This window comes from Myodes glareolus, chromosome 1, assembly GCF_982192425.1.
Source record: "Myodes glareolus chromosome 1, mMyoGla1.1, whole genome shotgun sequence".
In the NCBI taxonomy this organism is placed as follows: Eukaryota; Metazoa; Chordata; class Mammalia; order Rodentia; family Cricetidae; genus Myodes; species Myodes glareolus.
Window position 1 is genome coordinate 26,916,647 of NC_142026.1, and position 15,993 is coordinate 26,932,639.

Genomic DNA, 15,993 nt, shown 5'->3' on the forward strand with positions numbered 1-15,993 from the left:
TTATGGCTTAGAAATAACTGAGGTTACTAAGCATGTTTGTTTGCACACGAGACCTGCCCCAGAAACAAAACAACAGCTGGGTGTGGTGTCTTGCAACTGGGAGGCAGAGGCAGGAGGATCTCTGTGAGCTTGAGTCCAGCCTGGTCTACATAGTGAGTTCCAGGACAGCCAGTGCTATATAATGAGACCCTGTAACAAACAAACAAACAAACAAACAAACATCTCCAAACAAAACAAGGGACTCTTCACTCTCATATTTTATCTGAGGAGGCAGATTTCAAATTTTTATTATTATTATTTCTTTTAAATTATGTATGTATGTGTGTAGGTGTGTGTGTGTATGTATGTGTATAGATGTGTGTGTGCTATGTAAGTGGACAGGTGTTCTACAGCATGGATGTAAAGGTCAGAGGACATTTTACCAGAGTCAGTTCTCACCTTCTACCACGGATTCCAGGGATCAAAGTTGGGCCTTGGGCTTTTTGGGCAAGCAATTTTAACTGCTGAGCCATCTCACTGGCCCACAGGTACATTTATTTTCCTTGATCCACAAACTCCCATTGAAGAGAATTTCCAATTCTGGACAAACAGGTAATGTACCTGGTGAACAGGTGAACACACAATTGTCAGGCCTCCCACTCTGTGGCAGGTTTGGGGGTGCTGAGGGGACCTAGAATATGTGTGTGTGGTGTCTTACTGTCACTGTTGTCATCCTGAAACAGAGTCTGACTGGTCAGTCCTTGTTGGCCTGGAACATGCTCTGTAGACCAGGCTAGCCTTGAACTTGCAGAGATCCATCTGCTTCTGCCTCTTGAGTGCTGGGATAAAAGGTGTGTACCACCATCCCCTGTTTAAATTTTTTTTCCCTAAAAGACATTTCCTAAGACTTGATTTTTGCTATTCATAGTTAGAATGTGTAACCCCTAGTAGAGGAATGTTGAAAATTGGGTAAGATAATGAATGACTTGTAAAACATACAAGTCATGTTGTATGACTGGTTTTGGGGCTGGGGGTGGGGGGTCATGTCTGTATTCTGGAGGTTCAAGTCGGATTGTTGAGAAGTGGAGACCAAGGGTTCGCTGTCTTCTTCTTCTTCTTCTTCTTCTTCTTCTTCTTCTTCTTCTTCTTCTTCTTCTTCTTCTTCTTCTTCTTCTTCTTCTTCTTCTTTTTCTTCTTCTTCTTCTCCTCCTCCTCCTCCTCTTCCTCCTTCTTTTTTTTTGAGAGAGGGCTTCTCAGTAGCTATGGAGCCAGTCAGTCCTGAAACTCACTCTATAGTCCAGGCTGGACTCGAACTCTCAGAGATCTGCCTGCACTAGGCTCTGTTTTTTTAAAAAAAAAAAAAAAAGTGGATGGCACACATTTTTAATTCCAGCACTCAGGAATAGAGGAATAGAGGCAGGAAGATCTCTGTGAGTTTGAGGCCAGCCTTGTCTAACAACAAGTTCTAGGCTAGGCAGGGTTATGTAGTGAGACCCTGTTTAAAAACAAGCAATGCACCTACAAATATGTCGGGGACAAAACGCACGACTCAGTGTCACTGCTTCTCATGGCTGTCTATGTATATAGAACTTTAAAACATCTATTTAGAGACCCAATCTCATGTAGTTCAGGTTGGCTTTGGATTCTCTGCCTCTGAGGATGACCCTGGACTTCTGAATGGATTCACCCATACCATGCTAGAGCACAACATTGCTAGGACAGCCACCTCTGATGCCTCAGAGACCGCCCCTGACTTGTGTTGGGAAGGAGAGCCGTCAGCACTTCACCTCACCAGCCAGCAGAGGCGAACCTTCAACTTCTGATTCTCCTGCCTTCACCTCCTAAGCAGCTCCACGGCTAGTTAATGCAGCGCTGGGGCCCAAAGCCACAGCCTCATGCGTGCCAGGCCAGCATATTCTACCAACTAAGCCCTGGGTTTCTGTAGTAGGGAGGCCGTTTGTTGGTTTCCCGGTTGCCAAGACTTCAAAAATAATCACACAGAAACTGTATTAATTAAGTCACTGCTTGGCCCATTAGCTCCAGCTTCTTATGAGCTAACTCCCACGTATTAATTTAACCCATTTCTATTAATCTGTGTGTATGTGTATAGGTGTGTGTGTATAGGTGTGTGTGTATAGGTGTGTGTGTGTATAGGTGTGTGTGTGTGTGTGTGTGTGTGTGTGTGTGTGTGTGTATGTATGTGCTATGTAAGTGGGCGGGTGTTCTACAGCATGTAGGATGTAAAGGTCAGGCTTACATAGTCACAAGGCTATGGTTTACTGGGAAAAGTTCTGGCATTTATCTCCGGTGGGGCTCCATGGCTTCTCTCTGACTCTGCCCTTCTTTCTCCCAGCATTCAGTCCAGTCCTTCTGGCCTAGCTCTGCTCTGCCCCTCCCTTCTCTGCTATAGGCTCAAAGCAGTTCTTTATTCATTAATGGTAATCACACATCAGGTTTCACGTATTTTTTGAAATTCTTTATTTTTAATTTTATGTGGATCAGTATTTTGCCTGCATGTATGTCTATGTGAGGGTGGTGGATCTGGAACTGGAGTAACAGTTGTGAGCTGCCATGTGAGTGCTGGGAATTGAACCCAGGTCCTCTGGAAGAGCAGTTAGTCCTCTTATCTGCTAAGCCATCTCCCCAGTCCCTAGGTTTCACATTTTAACTGAGTATAGGACTTGTTTTGTTCTATTGCCCCTCTGGGTATCTGTAGATACTGGTGTATTTGCCTCTTCTCTGACAGGAAGAGTTTCTGGAGGCCAAACCTTTGTGGCCAGCTGATGTCACACAGTACCTCCCAGACAGCAGGTGTCCTTTAATAGTGACAGTGTGAACTAGTGAAGACAGAGGTTTCTGTTCTGTCTGGTCCTGCAGCCGTTCAATCCCAAAGAAACATACAGATACTTGTATTAATTATAAACTTTATAAACTGTTTGGCCTACTAGCTCAGGGTTATTAACCAGCTCTTTTTTTTTTAAAGCTTCAGTATGCAGCCCAAACTGGCCTTCAAGTCTTTCTCTTTTTTTTAAGATTTATTTATTATCTTTACAGTGTTCGGTCTGCATGTATCCCTGTAGGCTAGAACAGATGGTTGTAAGCCACTATGTGGTTGCTGGGAATCAAACTCAGGACCTCTGGCAGAGCAGTGCTCTTAACCTCTGAGCCATCTCTCCAGTCCTATTAACTAGCTCTTACAACTTAAATTAAGCCATAATTCTTATCTGTGTTTAGCCGTGTGGCTTGGCACTCCCATCTTGCTTCCTCTGCATCTAGATGGCTACTGTGTCTCTGCTTTTACTGTGTTTCTTCTTCCCAGAATTCTCCTAGTCTGGTTGCCCCACCTATACCTCCTGCCTGGCTACTGGCCAATCAGCATTTTATTAAACCAATACGAGTGACAGATCTTTACCGTGTACAAGAGCATTATCCCACAGCAATGGGGTGTGACACACGCTAGTGGATGGTGTGCCTTAACCCACTCCTGGCTCTTTCCACCCGCAGCTGTGCAAGTCTGACTTGCTGTGGGAGCAGATAGTTCAGTTGGCCTGCGACACCATCACCCCCGACATGAGGGCCCTGGCAATGGACGTGGGCTGGAGACAGGTGTTCTTCACCAACAAGATCCAGCTGCAGAGGCAGATCCGCAGGAAGAAGCAGAAACACAGCAAGCACGAGAAGCATATTTAGAGACCACAGTGCTTCTCTACAGATCCAGATCTCGTCCTAATGCCAGCCATTGCCGATTCCAGGAATCACCTGAAAATCCCACTTTGAACACACATGTAAATCCACCCAGTGCCTTGCTTGAGCAACCACCCCTGTCCTGCTCAGGCCAACCCATGGCCCAAGTACCTAGGGCTACAAGACAGAAAGCCTCTCAGGCCACCACCTTCCCCATCCCCTGCTGCTCCTGAGGGAAAAGGCACTTGTGTATGAACTAACAATAAAGAGTTACTAGCAGGCTTGTGTTTATGTGTATCAGACAGGGATCCCAAGCGGGACCTTTAGGATGGCTTTGAACTTCTGACCCTCTTGCTTCCCTCTCTCCGCTGCTGGGATTACAGGCATTCACCACCATGCCCAGTTCATAAAGTGCTGGCTGACCTGTGTGCTAAGTAAATAAACCCTCTTCACCAAGTCATCCCTCCCCCTCCGCCCACACAACACAGTGCTGGGGCTTTGTTAAAGGGAGGATTTCTCTGTGTAGCCCTGGCTGTTCTGGTACTTGCTCTGTAGAAAAGGTTGGCCTGGAGCCCAGAAATCCACCCACCTCTGCCTCCTGAGTGCTGGGATTAAAGGTGTGTGCCACCACAGCCCAGCTGTCAAATATCCATTCTGTCTAGGCTTTCAAAACAGCAGCTCAGCTTTGGATCTTTCCCCTCCTGGTGTGGTATTACCTGTTGTATTATCTGTGGGTGGCTGGGTATACTTGGAGGTGCAGGTGCCATGGAGGCACCCCAGGAGAGTACAGCTGCTCCCTCACTTCATCCAACAGAGTCTGTATTCAGTCACTGTCCTTGTGGGCCCAAGGTGTCATCCACCACACAAACAACCCCTGATCCAGCGCTGGAGGGTAGTTGAGGGAGCCCAGGCATTCTGCCGGCAGCCCTTACCCAGAGGATGTTACCATTGTTTAACAAACCAATCAGTTCTGAAGGGAGGACCACTGCTCTCTGAAGGGAATGTAGCCAGACAGCACTTCGCAGCAGGGATTTTTGTTTGTTTGAGTACAGGGTTTCTCTGTGTAACAGCTCTGGCTCTCTGGGAACTCACTCCGTAGTGAGTTAAAAGCCTGTGTCACCACTGCCTGGCTGCAGCAGGAAGTTTAAGAGCAGAGGTGGTGGGTAATCTGTGTGAACCCTTAGCATGTGTTTAGTTAGCATGGTTCAGGGATGCACATAGCAAGTTGGAGACCAGTCAGAGCTACACGAGACCTTGTCTTCAAAAAGAGGCAGGGGGCAGGGCAGTGATGGCGCATGCCTTTAATCCCAGCACTAGGGAGGCAGAGGCAGGTGAATCTCTGTGAGTTTGAGGCCAGCCTGGTCTATAGAGTGAGTTCCAGGACAGGCTCCAAAGCTACAGAGAAACCCTGTCTCGAAAAAACCAAACCAAACCAAAAACCAAACCAAAAAACAAAACAAAACAACAAAACCCCCAACCAACCAAAACAACAAAAAACAAAACTCACTGGCCACCTTTAAAGAGGACAACATTTATTTAGTTACAGGTAAATGAACACCACTTGGGTATGCAAAGGGTAAACGAGAAAGCATATGATGTAACCACACAATTAACCAGTAGAGTATCTTCAGAACACTGCAGGTGAGAGCAGAGATAGGAACCGGGGTTTTGTTGTTGTTGTCTTAGCAAGCAGGTCTTGCTTCAGTTTTGCAGGGACCTCTGATTCAGTAGAAGCCACTGCACCCTCAAGTACAAGTAAATCCACAAATAGGACCATGAGCAATCTACCTGGATGCAGTTCCAGGCGGGTCAATGGGCAGAAAGTCCGTATCTCTGACGCAGAGCGAGCAGTACAAGGATCCTCAATCATGGACCATAGCACCATTCAGCACACGGATCAGCCAGATCACTGCCTCCCGTTAACTGACGCTACAGACGATGACAGCAGTGAAGTAGTGTAGTTTAAAAACACATAACATGTTTAACCATTCCTAATTGTATGGTAAATACCTATACACATGTGCATGTATGTGCTTGTATGTATTGGACATGAAAATAAATACCACTGTTTCAGTTTTAAAGATTGCTATTTATTTATTTTTGAGATAGAGTCTCACTCTGTACCTCAGGCTGTCCTGGAATTCACTCTGTAGACCAGGCTAGCCTTGAACTCTTCCTGCCTCTGCCTCCCAAGTGTTGGGATTAAAAGTATGCACCACCATGCCTGGCTAATATTACCTTTATTAAAACATCAAGTTGTGCTATAGGTATGATGATAACAAACAGGTCTTTGGCCAGGGGTGGAGGTAGAGACAGAGGGGCAGAGGAAGGCAAGTCTCAATGATTTCAAGGCCAGCCTGGTCTACATAGTAAAATCCTGTCTCACACAAAACAAAACAAAACAAAATCAAACCCAACCCTGTCTTTGAGTTAAGCCAAATGGAACAGGGCATCTAAATTATCATCAGCCTAACTTCCAGGCAATGCTCACATCAGTGGTGGGAATAGCAAGGGTGTGCATTAGCAGAGACTTCGGGACACCTTTTTATGGGCCAGTCTGCTCACTACTGGTGTTATCTGGGTGGGTTTCACAGCACAATCCTTTCCACTAGTTCTTAGGACAGGAGGCCGTGGAGACGAGGCACAAGGAAACTGTTCATTTAATTACCTGTTAACGCCTGGGAAGCTCCCTTTGCATTCGGACTGAAAGTTAGACCTTGGGAGCATTCTGCAACTCCAGTTCTTAGCATTCCTGCCTTTCATTACCAAAGATAACCGAGACTGGGGTGCATTCATTTTAGGTAAATCTGACCCAAGACACTGGCAGTTTTGTTTGATGAGCAAATTGTGAGTCCAAGTTTCTTGCTTTATGGTGTGGAGATGAATCCTAGGATCTGAACATGTTAAGCAAATGCTCTTATCACCAAACTACACCCCCACCCAAACCAGCCAGTACACATTTAAGTCATTAATTAAAGGTATGTATAAATAAGTAAGGCAGTCAGAAACTCCAAAATGATCCTGGGAGGAACATTCTGTAGTCTGAAAACGTTTTAGCTTTAGAAAAATAGAGATCTCAGGTAAGGAAGAGTATTTGATTTTAGGATGTCTCAGATCAGACATCTTCATGTATGAAACCTACAAAGAGAACTATCTTTAAAATTGTGCCAAGTTCAGACAAGTGGATAATAATAACATGGCAAGAGGCACCAGAGCTGGGCCGGTTGGCACCACTGCCCCAATGTCAGCTACATGGAAAGCTACAAGGCAAGCCAAAAATAATCCTCACAGCTTGACTCTTTTTTGTTTTTGTCCCCCACCCCCAACCAAAACAGGGTTTCTCTGTGTAGCCATGGTTGTCCTGGAACTCACTCTGTAGACCAGGCTGGCTTCAAACTCACAGAGATCTGCCTGCCTCTGACTCCTGAGTGCTGGGATTAAAGGAGTGTGCCACCACTGCCCAGCTCTAAAAAAAAAAAAATAAAAATAAAAAGGTGTTCACTCTAAGACAATAATAGTATGACTCAAAGAGTCTGAATTGTAGCCCTTGATGCAATAACATGTGCACTGAGAAGCACACATACCACTAAGGACATTATTCACAGACCACTTGGGCGGGATTTGTGTTGAGTTCATAAACTGAACTCATCTTCTATGACATGAGTAACCGAGTTAGAAGGATGGCTAATTTCATTTCCTAAACGAAGAGTTAGAAACTGCACTTCTTAACTACAGAATTCTTTCATAAAAATATAAACTGTGTTCTTTTAAACTGTACTAAATTGTCTTACTTTTTTTTAATAAAAGATTTGTTTTCATATTTTATGTGTATGGGTGTTTTGTCTGAGTCCATGTATGTGTGCAACATGTGTGCAGTGACCACAGAGGCCAGAAGAGGGCACCCGAGCCTCTGGGACTGGAGCTACAGCTGGCTGTGAGCCAACATATGGGTGCTCTCAGCTGAACTCTGGTGCTCTCCAAGAGCAGCAAGTGCTCTTAACCTCCTAGCCACCTTTCCAGCCCACGAATTATGTTACTTTTGAAATGACAGCCTGCCTTTGTATGATATTAGCAGACCAATAACTCCTTGTAAGAAAGAAATAATTCATGACACTCAGTCATGGTCTCATGCTCAAGGCCCATTTATCTGAACCCTTTGGGGGATATCTAGACTCTTGGGTTTTACCTTACAAAGAAGTGGTTGAGTTGCAAAGCTTTTATTTCCAGTCTTTGTATGTAAAACCCTAGTCCCAGTGGAATGAGAGGAGAGGAAGAAAAGAAGGAAGGGAGGCCAAGAGGGAGGGAGGAAGAAAAAGAGAAGGTGAGAACTTTCTTCTTCCTTCTTTCCTTTCCTTTTCTTTTTTCTATCTCTTTTTCTTTTTTTTTTTTCAGACAGGTTCTCATGTAGCCCAGGCTGGCCTGGATCTTACTAGGTAGCAGAGAGGCTAACCTTGAACCTCCAATCCTCCTGCCTCCACCTAGAGCTGGGATTACAGACATTTACCACTACCACCATGCCTGGCTTGAAAGATTTCATCAGGGCATCTGTATCAACTATTTAATAAGCTATAAGCACCATCATCTCTAAAACATACGCAGTTCTAATCACTTCTACCACCTCAGGAGAGGCCATGCTGCTTACAGATGAGACAATGACAAGGGCATTTACAAAGTGACACCGCCGGCCACCACACAGAGCATTCCTCTAGCGACCAGGTGAGGTAGGCACGAGGAGAGGACCCACGCGAACTGTTGCATGGTACTAAACGCGTGCACTGTCTGTGTACTTTCTTCTGGATTGTTCTATCATCTGAATACAGGGTTGAATGAGCAGAAAGAGTATTCCTACCATGTAAAGCAGGCCACATATGTAAAAGGAAAAATCGTATTTTTGTGTGATGTCGAAGATCCACCCTACGAAAACAAAGAAATACAGATATATTCAGTATAACACAGTTTAAGACAAGGTTCAAAGATATAAACCAGGCATTTATTGCTACTTCAATTTTTTTTTTGCTTGTTTTTGTTTTTTTGAGACAGAGTTTCTCTGCATAATCCTGGCTATCCTGGAACTCGATCTGTAGATCAGATTGGCTCAATGTTTTTAACAATGAGTTTGGGATGGGGATGTAGCTCAGTGGCAGAGCACCTGCCTAGCATGTATTAAAGTCAAAGTTCAATCCTCAACACTGCCTCTCTAATTTATTAATCTTTCTTTGTGATGCTGAGAATGGAGCACAGAACATTGCACATGTGGCCACCGTCGGTCACAGAGACAGGCCTCACTCAGAACTTTTTTTTTCCCCATACAAGATCTCATCTATTATACTGAAGGCTGGTCTCAAATTCACTATGGATTATTTTTTTTAAACATTTTTTCCCTTTTTTAAAGATTTATTTATTTATTTATTATGTATACAATGTTCTATCTGCATGTGTACCTGCCCACCAGAAGAGGGCACCAGATCTCATTACAGATGGTTGTGAGCCACCATGTGGTTGCTGGGGATTGAACTCAGGACCTCTGCAACAGCAGGCAATGCTCTTAACCTCTGAGCCATATTTCCAGTCCCCTGGATTGTTTTTTTAATCTTTAAATTTTTGTTTGCTTGTTCTTGAGACAGGGTCTTACTATGCAGTTTTGGAACTCACTACAGAAACCAGGCTGACCTAGAACTCACAGAAACCCGCCTGCCCCTGCCTCTCAAGTGCTGGAATTAAAGGCGTGCGCCACCATGCCTGGCTGTTATCCTTTGTTTTTATTTTATTTATTTTGTGTAAGTGTGTGAACTTAGCGTATGGCACTCATGTAGAGGTCACAGAACAACTCTTTGGGGTTGGTTCTCTCTGTTCACCTCCGTGGGGTCCCAGGGGCCTAGCTCAGGTCACTCAGGTCACTTCACCCACTAAGCCAGTTCATCATCTCTATCAAATGCGTTACTTGACCTAAAAATCGGAGTCAGCAGGTGTGGCAGAAGCAGGTGATCTCTGTGAGTTTGAGGCTAGCTTAGTCATAGCAAGTTCCAGGCCAGCCAGAGCTGCCCAATGAGAGCCTGTTTCAAAAACAAAACAAAACAAAAACCAAAAGACAAAGAACAAAACAAAAACAAGAACAAAAGGAGAGCTGAAAATAAAGGTCACATTCTTCAGATGTGGCTTAGTAAACTGTGCCATCCTTTCTCCACCTGCAATCTAAAGCAAGATTAAACACAGAATCCCAAAATAATGATGAGTCTGCACGCTAACACTGAAGCCTCAACAAACCCCCACCAACCTCTACTCAGCGTCACAGCTGCTGCCGATGGGTCACCCGGGAGTGATGACCACGTGAGTAAGTGAAGATGCTGTGGCCGTCGAGGGGTCTGTCTGTATCTATCTAGAAACAGAGCGGGTGAGGGGACCGACTGTAATCTGAAAGTTAGACGATCAGGGCAGGGTCTGGGGCACAACAGGTCTGCCATCCCAGCTGCTGGGAGAATGGAAATTCAAGGTCCACCTGGGCTACAGAGTGAAAATTAGCCAAGCTCGCCCCACACCTCCAATCCAGCACTTGGAAGGCAGAAGCGAGGCAGATCTCTGCGGGTGAGGCCAGGCCGGTCTGCACAATGCATTCCCGGCAAGCTATAGCCAGTCACACAGTGAGACCCGGTCCCCAAGAGGAAAAACTGAAAAGCAATTAGTGATGTAGCCCAATGGTGATCATTTACTTGCTTAGGATATGAAGAGGCTTTGGGTTCAATACCCATGGAGGCCAGAAGAGGCCGCGGGTTCTCTGGAGCTGGGGTGCTGAGAACGAAAACTCCGGAGGAGCAAGCAGCAAGTGCTCTTCATCACTGAGCCATCTCTTTAGCCTTCCCCTCCCATCCTGGGGACTGGACCTAGCGAGGGTCTCAGACTTGCCGGAGATGTGCTCTGCCACTGTGCCACATCTTCAGCCGTGTGTACTCACCTGCCACACGCCATTGCACCTGCTTGTGACCTCTGTTCTTTAATGTGGAACATGGGACCTTTGCAATCCTTTCATCCATTAACTCAAAGCAATAGCTGTGAAGTGAAACCTGGTTCCCGACTCAGCTGCCTTCCCTTTGCATTTGAGTGTGCTCAGTGAGAAGCATAGGTGTCTTTCTCATCAGTTAAATTGCTCCCAGCTTTTGGACAACATTGAAAATGCTTGTTAGGGGGCTAGATTTTATTCAAATGAAGGTGAGTCATGCAGATTACTCAGATAGACAAAACCGAAGGGCTAGATTTTGTTAGAAAGTATTCTGGAAATATCTAGAAAACTCACCTACTACTATGACGTCTTTTAAGGAGAAGTGAACACCCAGCAATGTTATAACATAAATTAGACTGAAGTTGGTGTTGCTCAATGCCCCAGTTGAAATGTCTGTGTAATGTCTTGAATTGCATGCTTTCCCTAAATGGATACATTCGAGTGTCTAATGTGGCACTAAATTGTACCAGGTTTGTAAATGGGAGTAGAAATCTCTCTGAAAAATGGGAAACACGTTTGTTTCTGAAACCACTTACAAAAAAAAAAAGTAATTGGAGAAGTAATTTTCTCTGCTGCACATTAAGTAGCATTTAAACCCATTTGGGATGTCTGGCAAGAATCGAATGTGGTTATTTAGTTGATCCTATTGCCAGGCACCCTGACCCCATAATGCATGAGTGCTGGTCCTGCATCACATTATGACTTTAGTTTCGTGGCCTGGAGAGTCAATTAAACATTATGCAGGCAGCCAATGAATGTCCTTCACCATTAGTGTATGAACCGGTGGGAGGAGAGGAAGCAAGAATATAAAGAGAAAGGGCACTTCAGACGTGAGGAACACCAGCCTAGAGTCCCCACAGCAGTGAGGGTAGGTGCCCACAGAAACTTCTTTCTTACTGGGCAGTGGTGGGTATTTAATCCCAATATTCGGGAGGAAGAGGGAGGCAGATCTCTGTGAGTTCAAGGCCAGACTGGTCTACAGAGCGAGTTCTAGGACAGCCAGGACTGTTAAACAGAGAAACCCTGTCTCAAATAATAATAATAATAATAATAATAATAATAATAATAATAATAATAATAATAATAAAAAAATAATAAGTAAAAAATAAAAGGAAAACTTTCTAGTTTCTGTTGTGGTAGTGATCTTTTTTTTCTTTTTAGTTTTTCAAGACATGGTTTCTCTGTAGCTTTGGAGCCTATCCTAAAACTAGCTCTTGTAGACCAGACTGGCCTCAAACTCAGAGATTCACCTGCCTCTGCCTCCCAAGTTCTGGGATTTAAAGGCTGTGGTAGTGATTTTTGCTTGTTTTGTCCGTAGCCCAGGCTAACCTTAGACTCTTGATACTCCTGCTTCCACCTCCCAAGTGCCATGATTACAGGCTTACACAAACATGCCTGGCTTTAAAGTTCTCTCCTAACCATATATTTGCATAAATATATGTGGAGAATATATTCAGTGCTTTTGTGTAAGCATATGCACACGTGCATGTGAGCACATGTGTGTGTGTTCAAGCACTTGAAGGTCGAAAGATGGTGCTGGGTGTGCACATTCCACTTGCACCTCCATTTCTCTCCATCTGTTCCTCTGAGGCAGGGTTTCTCCCTGAACTTGAGGCCAGCCCTCCCTCCCTCCCTCCCTCCCTCCCTCTCTCCTTTTCTTCCTTGACAGGGTTTCTCTATGTAGCCCTGGCAGTACTGGAACTCAGAGATCTGCCTGCCTCTGCCTCCCAAGTGGTGGCATTAAAGGTGTGCACCACCATGGTGCCTGGTCAGAGGCACATGTTTTCTTGGTTAGACCTTTGGCTGCCAGAACAGTAAGATAATGTTTACAGTAGCTTATTTGAGTAGTGACAGGCAACAAACACAAGTCTAGACCCAAGAGCATGGACGCCTTTTGGTAGTTTTTTGAGATAGGGTCTCATGTGGCCAAGGATCACCCTGGACTGTGGATCTTCACCTCTGCCTTTCAAGTGCTGGGACTACAAGTAAGGGCCACCACAGCAAGGGTATGACGTGCTGGGTGCAGAACGCAGGGCCTCCTGCATGCTAGGCAGACACTCTACCGACTATGACAACCTTTAGCCTTAGTTTTGGTTTCTTCTCTTTAAAAAGTTTTGTTTACTTCATGTGTGTGTATGTATATGGGTCTGTGCCATGGTATAAACACGGAGGTCAGAGAAAAATCTGTAAGATTCCATCCTTTCCTTCTACCATGTGGGTTCTGAGGATTGGATCCAGCTCATCAGGCCTGGTGGCTGAGTCACAGGCCCCTGGCATTGATTTCTGGAGACAGGGTCTTATCGTGCAGCCAAGTTGACCTAGAATTTGTAACAATCCCCCTGCCTCAATACCCGTATCACTGGGCTTACAGGTGTATACTACCACATCTGGCCTTTTTGTTTGCTTTTTGTTTTTTGAGACAACTTAGACTGATCTCTAACTAGGAGTGCTCTTTCTACCTAAATTTCCCAAGTGCTGAGAAGACAAGTAAATGCCACCACACCCAGCTCTGATATTGAACTATGTAAGGGGTGGGGCCACATCCTGCCCTCCCGCGCACGCTCTAAGCTCGGGTACCTTGGGGCACTCACCTGCAAATGGTGGTCCCAGTAAAGCTGAGATGCCGTTGGCACAGATGATGATGCCGTAGGCATTGGCCAAGTGCTCAGTGCCAACCAGGTCCTCCGTCACCACAGGCATGAGGGAGAAATACCCACTGGAAAACCCAATCAGGGCACAAATGACAGCCAGGCTCGCATAGGTATGCATCAATGGCAAAAGGAAGATGCTGAAGACAAGGGTGAAATTAGCGATGAGGAAGACGTTCCAGACGCTGATGCAGGGGAGGTCAGCCACCGCCCCCAGGATCACCTTCCCGAAGATATGAACTATTGCTATAATTGAGGTCAGAGGGAACACGTCGTTTTGTTCGGACAGGTTGTACAAGCTGACGATTTCTGGCAGGTGGATGAAGGGGATGACGAAGCTGCTGTATGCGAACAGAGCCCAGAAAACAAAGGCTACAAACATGCGGTTGGTGAAGAGTGAGGCTGTTCCGAAATAGCCCGAGTACCAGTCCCCAAAGCCCTTCTGGACTCGCACTGTGAGCTGGCTCACTGTCTTCAGAACCCGGAAAGCACACACGTTCTTCCGGGGCCGGGCTTGACCTTGACATTCCTGTGCTTGAAGGTCACAGACAGTTTCCTCATTCCCAGGCTGTCTGTCCTGTTCTTCAGTGACACTCAGTGGTCCTGATTTCATAGATTCAGCGGAGTAAGCTGGGAGAGCACAGGGCTCCTCCCCTCTCGGGCAGTTTTCTCCCTTCCCAGGAGAGAGGGGCCTCATGAGCGCTCCACAGACACAGAGGTTCAAGGACACGGCGCCTTGGATGAACATGGCGTTCCTCCAGCCATACTCTGCACACAGGTATTTCAGCAAAACGGTCATCAAGAATGTCCCAAATCCTGTCCCTGTGGTACTGAGGCCCTGGGCCAGGGCTCGCCTCTTCTGAAAGTACCTTCCCACCATAACCACCGCAGGCAGGTAGGCCATCCCGCTACCGAGGCCTGCAGGTTAGATGGAAAAAATCAGGAGGCACAGGTCAGAATCCATAGACCAGCTGCTGTGTCAGGCAGCTTTCCAGACCATAGCAAAAACACCTGAGGCAATCAACTTAAAAAGAAGAAAGGTTTGTTTTGGTTAGTGATTTTAGAGACCTTAATTTCTGATGCTTTGGGGGCACATCAGGGCAGAGAGATGTGGCAGAGCAAAGCTCATGGCTTCCGAGAAGACAAGGAAAAGAGAAAGCGAGGACTTAGGGATCTAGCTGTTGCTAGAGTGCTTGCCCTAGCAGGCATGAATTTCCACCCAGCACCACATGAAACTTGTCACTGACACTGTCCGTAATCCTAACATTTAGCAAGCAGAGGTAGGAGGATCAGAACTTCCAGGCCTTTCTCAGCTACACCGTGAGTTTGAGGCCAATATGGAATGCACAAAGACCCTATTTAAGGTGGAAGCAGGGCGGGGGGGGGGGTAGCATATTCCCGATTATCTATTCCTTCTACTAGGCCCCACACCCTAAATCTCCCACCACCTCTCAATGCCCATTTTAGCTACTACACAGCCTTCAGGGACGTTTAAGGTCTAAGCTGTAACACCTCTGGCTCCTTACACCATTGTACATGCAGGGGAGCCGGGAGGAGCCGCCAATTTTTCCATAGGGCTTTGCAGTAGTTTCTGTCACTGACATCAGAGAAGATCCCTGCTGTAAGATCAGAAGATTCAAAACACAGTGAGCTCCAGGCCAGCCTCACCTATGAAACGAGGCCCTGACTCAGGCAGAATCAAACAGAAGAGGAAAGTGACGAGTCCGTCGTCCTCTGGACCACTGTCCACGAATGAAGCTGTAGGAAGATTTCTGAGAGCTTGTGAATGAACAAGACCAAAGCCTTGTAACCCTGCTCCTCTGTAACATGGGTTGTTCTTAGAGTACGCTTTGGTGCCCCTCCCAGGTGTACTAACAGGGACAAGTTTATTTTAGGTCACTCACCACCCTATCCATTGTTATTTAGAACAAAGGTTCCAAGCACAATTTGTCCTTGTGACTGTATACAGCTTCAACTCTAGTGAGCATTGCTCACATGACATTCCTAACCCTCAGAATATTCTTGGAATATAAACTGTCTGAGACCCTGAATAATAATGTCCATTCCATGAAACTTCAGTCTTTCTTAGTCTCCCACTCTCCTAGGCTCACGGCTCCAGCTAGAGTAGTAACAGTCTCGGAGCCTCCTGCCAGTGTCAGTCATGGGAAGACACAGTCCTCAACTTTGGGCCTAACTCTGGGCAGTCTTTATAAAACTTATGATCACAAAGATAGAAATCTACAATTTCTTAGAATGTAAAATAGACAAAGAAAAAGCACCCCAGAGGTGAGCAAGACAGGATGGAGGGGTTTGCTGCTAAGCCTGACATCCTGACTACCCGAGTTTGATCCCCAGGATGTACATGATGGAAGGAGAGAACTGAATCCTTCAAGTTGTCTTCTGACCTTCCCACATAAGAACTGTGTTACACACACACAGACACCACACACACTGCTGTGGATAATGTGTTTGTACTCTGTAAGGATTTGTCACTCATATTGGTTTAATAAAATGTTGATTGGCCAGTAGCCAAGTAGGAAGTATAGGCAGGGAAACCAGAGTAGGAAGCTCTTGGGAGAGGAAAATCAGAGAGTCAGTCACCAGCCAGATGTGGAGGAAGCAAGATGAGAATGCCTTACTGAAAGGTACCAAGCCACATAGCTAAACATAGACAAGAATTATGGGTGA

General features: G+C 45.8%; 2 protein-coding genes across 3 annotated transcripts in view; one reads left to right on the forward strand and one right to left on the reverse strand.

Annotated features, from left to right (window-relative positions):
- Fbxo36 (F-box protein 36) overlaps positions 1-5,133 on the forward strand; it is a 56,931-nt gene extending 51,798 nt beyond the window's left edge. For both annotated transcript variants that reach the window (XM_048458955.3, XM_048458956.3), the window contains exon 4: positions 3,484-5,133. In XM_048458955.3, the coding sequence (XP_048314912.3) occupies positions 3,484-3,669 (186 nt within the window). In that variant the 3' untranslated portion in view covers positions 3,670-5,133. The remainder of the gene's footprint in view (positions 1-3,483) is intronic.
- A 41-nt stretch (positions 5,134-5,174) lies between these two features.
- Positions 5,175-15,993, reverse strand: part of Slc16a14 (solute carrier family 16 member 14) — a 28,745-nt gene continuing 17,926 nt past the window's right edge. The window contains exons 4-5 of the mRNA XM_048459284.3: positions 13,249-14,223; positions 5,175-8,577 (exon numbers count right to left, since the gene is read on the reverse strand). Of these exons, the coding sequence (XP_048315241.3) occupies positions 8,426-8,577; positions 13,249-14,223 (1,127 nt within the window). The 3' untranslated portion in view covers positions 5,175-8,425. The remainder of the gene's footprint in view (positions 8,578-13,248; positions 14,224-15,993) is intronic.